We start from the raw sequence: 8,568 nt of genomic DNA on the forward strand, positions 1-8,568 counted from the left end.
CTGTTTTTCAGTAATTTGTCATAGGTAACAATGACACTACTGCTTTTTGGCAATATTTCTATTAAAATCTCGTTCATTCCATGACTAACTATGCATCTGATAGAATGAATCTGTCTCTCTTGTTAACCGCCTGTGTCTTATTGCTGGAGATATGGTCAAACCAATGTCTTAGAATACTGATGGCATATTCTAAATTTCTATTGAAGTTTTAAAATTTAGGTAAATTAGCTCTTAATTTGTCACCACCTGGTATTTGTTTAATTATTCAGCAGGAAAGGCATTTCAGCAAGTTACAGCTTCACAACACTGAGTAAGACTTTCCCTCACCACATATATATTATTAAATATTTATTGACACATATACACACACTGTCTCCCCCCACTGACCAACAACCAGAAGCAAATATTTTGGAGACCTACAGACCCAGCATGTATTTTCTAAAGTGAAGATATTTCATGTGAAATATAACCTTGATAAGGAAGAGGAAAGAAACACCACAGTGACAGATATTCAAAACAGAGCATTTCATCAAGATCAAGTTAAAATAGCAATATAAAAAATCACATAATCATGCCTTGTACCTTATACTGGTACCCAGTTTCAACAATACGCCTTGCTTTGAAGATGCTTCTGGACTCGTCGTTTTCAAAACTAGGTGGTTCTTCTGTATTTACTTTAAAACCTACCTAACTCATTTCATAAGAATTTATTCCCTACAAGTTTTTATTTTTTATTCTATTTCAAGAGACAAAAGTAACTGCTAAGCCATTCTTAGGACTATAAGTCAACTTGTATCCATGACCTCCAGCAATGATCATGCTTCTCACTGGAAGTGGCCTCTGTATCCAAGGCTACAGACGTCTGTGACAACATGCTTAAACTCCAATTATTCACATGTCATGCTGCTTATGACTGTAATCTCACTGAATGAAGACAAGAACAAAGGTAGTTGCTGATTAAACAGATAAATCATATGCTTTTGCTGGCACTTCAATACCAGCTCTAAGAAGGTAAACAGTTCTTAATTCCTAGACTTTTTACTGAGCGGTGTATACCACCATGAAAAGCTCTGAGGCATTTTTATTAAAACAAGTATATACTGATCAGAGTACAGTATCAGTGTCTATTTTTGTCAGTGTTGGAGGGAGGTTATGATTCATCTTAAATATATTGTAATGTTTTCCATTAGTTTAACTTCAATTCTCAGAGAAAAAGTTGAGGCAAATAATCAAACAAACTATTTATAAGCATATAGAAGAAAACAAGATGAACAAGAGCCAACATGGATTGCAAATCAAATCAATTGCCAAACTGATCTAATTTCATTCAACAGCACAGTAACAGGCCTTCTGGCTAGAAGAAAAGCTGTAGATGTCAGACTTTTTGCTTTCTTCATTTCCATGGTAGAGAGAGATAGAAGAAATAGACTTGCAGCCAGAAAGATTCGGTTTAGACATTAGGAAGAACTTTCCTAAAAGTAAAGGTAATGTAGTGGAAAAGGTTAGCTGGGGAGGCTGTACAGATTACATCAATGAAGGTTCTTAACAACTGGTTAAAAAAAAAAATGTCAGGAGCAACACAGGGATAAGCTGATGCTACCTGGAAGTGTAGAAGAGACTAGATGTCCCATCATGAAGTTCCTCTCAGTTCTATGACATCAATCTTTAGACTGTCAAAGGGGGGCATAGGGTGATGTATAGTAACGCCAGTAACATTCCCTTACAACAAATGCAGGGTTTTTTGGCAGGGCACTGAATTTGATTCTTTTGTCCCAGTAGGAAGACTTTATTTACTGGCATAGAAATAAATATATTTTTTTAAAAAGTGATAGAACATACAGAGGGGTCTCCCCAAGAATGATTCCCTAGGAATTAAATGGAATTTAATTTCAACATCTATGTGCTGTAGGCACAAAAACTTAAGTGATGTTTTCCGGTAGTGTTCTACTCCCATTTATGAGTCTGGGTGCAATCAACACTGAATTAAGTAGGAAAAATGTTATTCCAGTACTAACAATTTTTGAAAATACCATCTCTGATGCCTCAAATGCACTGCAATGCTTGTGTCCAAACCTGTGTATGTATCTGTGTAGAAGCATGACAATTAGCCTGCCTGCACTGAAAAAAAGATGTAAGCTGTGAATATTGACTGTATGATTCTTCCGTGTTGCTTAAAATAAAAATGCATGTCAAGTGATACAGATTGTCCTGAAACAATATATACAAGTTTCCTATGGAATCATGGAAACATCCTGAAATATTTTTAGCCAAGTATTGTTGTAAGACTTGGGAGTTTTTGTGATTTTCTCAGCTTTGTTCTGCAACGTCAGAGCCCATATAGCATGTAAATGTCAAGAAGCTGCTACTATGTCCTTTCAGAGTTCTGTTGCAGAAAACCTATATGGAGTAAAATTGGACTTTTTTTGCAAATGAATTTCAGAACTAGGTGCTTTGACCAGTACTTGGGAAAGTTTTCCAGGAATAAAACAAGGGCAAATGTGTATTCCAAAGCAACTTTTAAAATAAAGTACAATTGATGCTATTATTATAATCCTTCTTCCCATAACTGCAGCTTAGTTACCGTAACGTGACTAGTTAAAAAAAGAAAAAAAAAAAATCAGAGGTGCACTAATTGCAATCCAAGTTAAAGATTTCCTTGAAACATTTTATGGATATGTATCTTATCAATGCTTACAAATACCTTAAGGGCGGGTGTCAAGAGGATGGGGCCAGACTCTTCTCGGTGCCCAATGACAGGACAAGGGGCAATGGGCACAAACTGAAACATGGGAAGTTCCATCTCAATATGAGGAAAAACTTCTTTCCTTTGAGGGTGACAGAGCACTGGAACAGGCTGCCCAGAGACGTTGTGGAGTCTCCTTCGCCGGAGATATTCAAAACCCACCTGGATGTGACCCTGTGCAACATGCTCTAAGGGAACCTGCTTTCGCAGGAGGTTGGACTGGATGATCTCCAGAGGTCCCTTCCAACCCTAACCATTGTGTGGTTCTGTATCTGGAGAAGTTAATGAAACACACACGCCCCACCTTTTGGTTTTTTGCACACACCATATTAGATGACAAAGGACAGTAGAGTTTAAGTAGGTTACATCGAAAACTTTTGAAACTCACATACAGTTTTCAGTTATTTAATTCTTATTGGGCAAATTGGTGTCATATATGTTTTGTAACAATATAGAAAGAGATGAAGCTTTCTTACAAAGCCATATAGGCTCAAAGCTCAAGTTCCTCTAGGGAGCAGGCTTCTGAACTTTCACAGCTTGTCTAGTGCCATCCTTCAGCCACAAGCACATCTCCCTGTGAGCCGAGTTCCTGGGCATCAGCTCTAGAAGCTACCTAGTACAGGCAGTCATGGAACAGGCAGAATCTTGCTTTAACTGTATTAGCATTTTCCCCTCAACACTTTATTTTACTTTATATACTGAGAGTATATTTTTTAAATGTGTATGACAGGTCCCACAGCCCCATCATCTCTTCTGCAGCCAGGTGTTCTGTGGAGGACAAAATGAAGCATCACACTAAGTGCACACTGGAAATCCGCAGTGATCTGTCTTGCCATGTACAGTTAATTCCCCGTATTTAAACAAATACAAATGCATGCAAGCTCACACAGCATCCAAAGTTGCTAACATGCTGGAATACTTTCTACACTGTAATTTTTTCCAGGCAGCTGAAATAAAATTATTGCTCTGCTCTGGCAGAGCATATTGGCATGTATTTAACTGTATGTGCACAACAAAACACCTAGATGCAAGGGACTGAGTATGTTCTGAGCTTAACCAAGCCATGAAGATATTCACAAAAGATGTTCTTTACATTTTGTAAGTATTTGAGAGTATTAAGAGTTGAACTCTATGCAATCAAAATTCTTGTTGTTTCATCATGTGAAATGCTTTTGAAAATCTGTTTACAATTCACGGAACCTTTTTATCCATTTATTATGTTCTGAAAAAAAAAAATCATCCTCCTTTGATTTCAACAAATCATTATCTGTAGTAAGCATTTTTCAATAGTAGTTCTGTTAAATATGAATGAACAATATTTCTATTTTATGCTAGCAGTGCTTTGGGAGTTTTACCAGCATCTGAGATTCGTCTTTCATTTTAATCTGCCAGCCCCATGTGCTGTACATCTGTAGTGAGGAGTGTTTTATATACTCTATGCCATTTTCCTACTGTGTTCTATTACTAACACTTTTTGTTTTGTTTCCCTAGGCTACATATCCAAACAGAATGGTGAGCCAAAATCTCAGCACAAGGGACAGAAAGTCAGCACATACTCCCACCGAGGACCCTTTTAGATACTCATCAGGCAACCAAGCAATGACCTATGAAAGCAAGAGCTGTCAGCTGTCTAATTCGTGTCTGAGCAACCTTCTGAAAGAGAAGGAGATTGTGGAAGTCATCAAGCATCCTAGAGGCACGTATGAAACCCTCACTTCAGAGGTCACCCAGAACGGTTTGGCCACCACAACAGCAAGTACAGCAAAGCCAGCATCCAAGGCAGACAGCTACACAGTGTTCTCAGGAGTTCCAAAAGACCAAACTTCTGTCCCTCGGCAGCATACCACTTTCACAGGGAGACTCGGACAGCCTCCGAGGGGACCCATCTCTTTACACATGTACAGCAGAAAAAATGTTTTCCTCCACCACAATTTACACACAGCAGAGCTACAGACTTTAGGTCAACAAGATGGGTAACAAGGTGCTTGTATTCTTGTCATGGGAGTTGATTAAAGAGGCATATAAGCTCACCTAGAGCTCAGTCTTCAGTTTTCATCTGCTGCTACTTTCACCTGAAAAAATAAAGTAAAAAATTAACGTTGTCTGTAGGTTCTATGCTTTCCCATCTGGGACTGTTGCAAAAGGATTAACTAGATTGTTAAATAACTAGATTGATTTGTCATGCAAAAATCACCATCGGTATAATAAATGGGACCATTTGGCTGACATGCTAGTCCAATGTTGGCTAAATATATTTTTTTTCCCTCTATAAGCCACTATCATTCCCTGAAGTTCTAGAAAGTGATCTTAAATAATACTGTGTATGTTTATTAATGTTACTGTTAAAGTAGATGTGAGGAATGAATAAGTAAGTAATTAGTAAACCCTCTTGAATTTCATTAGAGACTAGAGAAATACAGTCAGAAAACTTTGAGGACCCTCTTTTTACACTTTTTTTTTAATACAGTGAAATTTGCTCACTTGTAAAGGTATGTTACCACTTCTTGCTGTATGTATTTTATGAATGCCTCATGGTACAAGTCGAGGAACTGACTGATTTTCCTCTAACAGCAAGGTTCATAGAAGCTCACCAGGTATTTGAGTCAGTAATTGGATCCCAAACTGAGGACGTCAGCTTGGTTCCTCAACCTTCCATTCCCTCTCTGCACCTTTATTTAACTACATCTGTTTGAGTGGTTTTTGTTCTATGAGGACACGTCAAGTTATAGTGATGTTTGTGCTTTATGGGCATTGTATCACTCACGACCCAATGTGATGTTCTATGCTGTGTAATGCATCATATAATTTCATTTCACTTGCCAAACCAAAAATGGGTGAAAGACTAAAGAGAAATTGTCTTATTACCCAGTCCAAATTACCTGTGTCTTAATTTCTGTAGACTGTATCATCTGCACTGAACAACCTGGTTTATACAAACTCCACAGGTTTTCTAGTCTTGACATATTACACACAAGTGAGATGAATCTAATGCTACCTGATGTGCAGCATGCTGGTCTCATGGGAATATGAAATCACCTGGTCACACCATAGAACTTGTAGACTTCTCAGTAACAAAAGATCCTGTTTTCCCCTTTCAGAGGGCTTGAAAACAGGCATCCCAGTCAAGTTACTCTAAACATGTGGCATATACTAAACATGACACTTAGTTTACAGCCTCTCTGATGGAGGATAATCTTTTTGAAAGATAACAGGCCATATAGTTAGTAGTATATAAATAATCTGGCACATTTAAGTACGATTGAGGCAGATCTGAGAGAAGTCATCTCTCTCTTTAACTGGTGATTAATAATAAAAGACAAGGGTGCAGCACATTCTCACACAAACAAACCAGTGTGACTTAACTGAAGTAGCATATAATGAAAAATGAAGCTTCTGTAGCCACTAAAAATGCTGTAACTTTTAAAAGGTAAGTCACATAGGGCATATAAAGTGAATTAATGATATAAATTTTACCTTATGTTAAATATATCTGCTTAATTACTTAACATTTGGATTAATACAAGGATTGGTTAGATTAAGAAAAAAATAGACTATGAGCTTGGCAGGTATTCTTGCAAAGCCATTTCAGCAGCCTAAACTTTCAGGATTCTATTTATTAATGGTTTTAATTTGGTTAGAGCAAATTTTATGACATTGTCTGATGTTGAAGAGAGCAGGTTTTGTCTAAATATTCTGTAGTGGTAATTTTGGGTATCCGGAGCTGGATACATAAGAATCAAGACAAACATTTGCCAAACTTCGTCATCTTCATGTGTGCATTGCTACTGCCAAAACAGAATGTGCAAAAATTGCAAATACAGCTTGACTGAATTAACTGTGGGGATTCAAGACTCCCAGTCCTGCATTGAAGCTCATAGTTTAAAGTCTACCAAAAACTTTAAAAATAGTAGTAACAGAATTTCACTACTCAGAATCATGTTTTCATCTGAGCAATCTCTTAAGGTTATGGTAGATTGAAAGGACAGTTGGTTCTTACTAACAATACATTTCAGTCTTGCTCATCTCAAGAGTTGATGTATGCAATTATATTTCAGATCTGTAAATAAATTAACATACACTGTAATCAAGGATTTTTTTTCCAGGATACAAATGTACTATACTACATTAAAAACAAAAAAAACCTCTTCAATTTTAACTTATGTACTGTATCTATAGTTGTTGTTTTCCTGGAAAAAATGTACTTTTGGATTACACTTTATTAAAAAAAATCCATCTATACATTTCAAAAAGAACATTTTAAATGCTACTGTTTTCTTGGAGAATCTTTTATAAAGCTGAAACTTAAAAAAACTGGAGAAAACAGTTCAGTCAAAGTGAGGGATATTTTTAAAATCTCATCTTGAAGCTGTTTTGTATCAGTATTTTCAGCATTGTTCTGTTATTTGTAATACTAAGTGTAAATCTCACCCAGAGAAGGGTATTAGCCACATGTTAGTGTACAGTGCAGCAGTAACTGTAAAACAGAGGTCCTTTGTTTGATCCTCTTGTGTATATAGTAAATCATAAAGCAACAGCATGTGGACATTCTTTCAGTGAATTGATTCCTTTGTACTAAAAATCTCTAGTTTTTTAAGAGTTCCATGTATAAAATGATTTATACATTTCTCCAAGGCTGTACATATCCAAAGACATGACACCAGGGGGAAAAGGCACTTATTATTTTTTCCATGGATGTACCTTTTTTCCTTTTTTATATGTTTCTATACAAGAAAGCATAAATGTAAAATTTCTAGTGAAAATTGCTTCTTCTTACTTCCATACCGTTTGGTGCAATAGGGGCATTTTAAGGAGGAGGAAATCCCCAAAGAAAAGCTGTTTCTATTTGAAGCAATATCCCATTTTTTGAAACAATTACTCGGCAAAAGAAACATTAGATCTGTGCCCTAAATATTTTGTAGTAATTTAACAGAGACACATCTGAAATGGTATATCATCTCTAGACTTATCCTTATTTCCCTTACTAGAGTGCTTCTACAGGATGTATTTATAAGATACAATAACATGCTAGGACCAAGCCTGGTCATAAATTATTAAGATGGAAGGAAAACACTTATCCAGTACTGTTCTTATCTTTGGCTTTCAGAGTAGTGGAAAGATTTTTTTTGGTATACGTTGTGCACATGAATGAAGTTCAAGCTGTTTGTGCTTGCCCATACCAGAGTGAGAAGTCTTACTACAAACCTGTCCTCTATTTAGGCTATGTAGCAGCATCTGAAAGCATCCTGCAACATAAATTTCTGCCACCTTTTAAAGACAGGCCGACCCTCTATATATCAAATGAAACAGATGGAATAGATTCCTTTTTTTTTTTTAATCCAGACCCTTACGTTTCACTTTATTGGTTTTCATTCCAAAATACACACATCCACATAACTGAAGGGCGTTCCTTACATGTATTTTTTTCTGGAAATTTTGAAAAAGAATATATCCAGACTAAGATCTTCACATGAGGTTTGGATAAGCATTTGAAAGTTTACCTTAGGATATTCATGTTTGTCCTACAAGTTCATTGTAGTCACTGGGTAAAAATTGATATTTTTTCCCTTTCCTAAAAGCCAGTTTGGACATAGTGATTTCTGTCTGTGGTAGCTGATTCACTTTATACTGTTAAATGCACAGTATGCTCTGCAAACTAATAAAAATAGGCTATTTACAAATCAGTTCTGTAGTTTATATAACTGTTGTGCCATGTCTCCACTGATTTGATTGGTACAAAATTTACTTCAGTTAGACTATACTGAGTTAATTCACCTGATGATTGGGATTGTGGCCTTTAATCCAATCAGTCTCAGTTTATGCATAGG

General features: G+C 36.4%; 1 protein-coding gene across 2 annotated transcripts in view; it reads left to right on the forward strand.

Moving 5' to 3' along the window:
* CCSER1 (coiled-coil serine rich protein 1) overlaps window positions 1-4,720 on the forward strand; it is a 680,898-nt gene extending 676,178 nt beyond the window's left edge. The window contains exons 10-11 of one of the 2 annotated variants that reach the window (XM_068404065.1): window positions 1,670-1,690; window positions 4,235-4,720. In XM_068404065.1, the coding sequence (XP_068260166.1) occupies window positions 1,670-1,690; window positions 4,235-4,720 (507 nt within the window). The remainder of the gene's footprint in view (window positions 1-1,669; window positions 1,691-4,234) is intronic. The other variant, XM_068404066.1, reaches the window with a different exon arrangement.
* The last annotated feature ends 3,848 nt before the right edge of the window (window positions 4,721-8,568 follow it).

Source organism: Nyctibius grandis, chromosome 6 (genome assembly GCF_013368605.1).
Source record: "Nyctibius grandis isolate bNycGra1 chromosome 6, bNycGra1.pri, whole genome shotgun sequence".
Classification (NCBI taxonomy): Eukaryota; Metazoa; Chordata; class Aves; order Nyctibiiformes; family Nyctibiidae; genus Nyctibius; species Nyctibius grandis.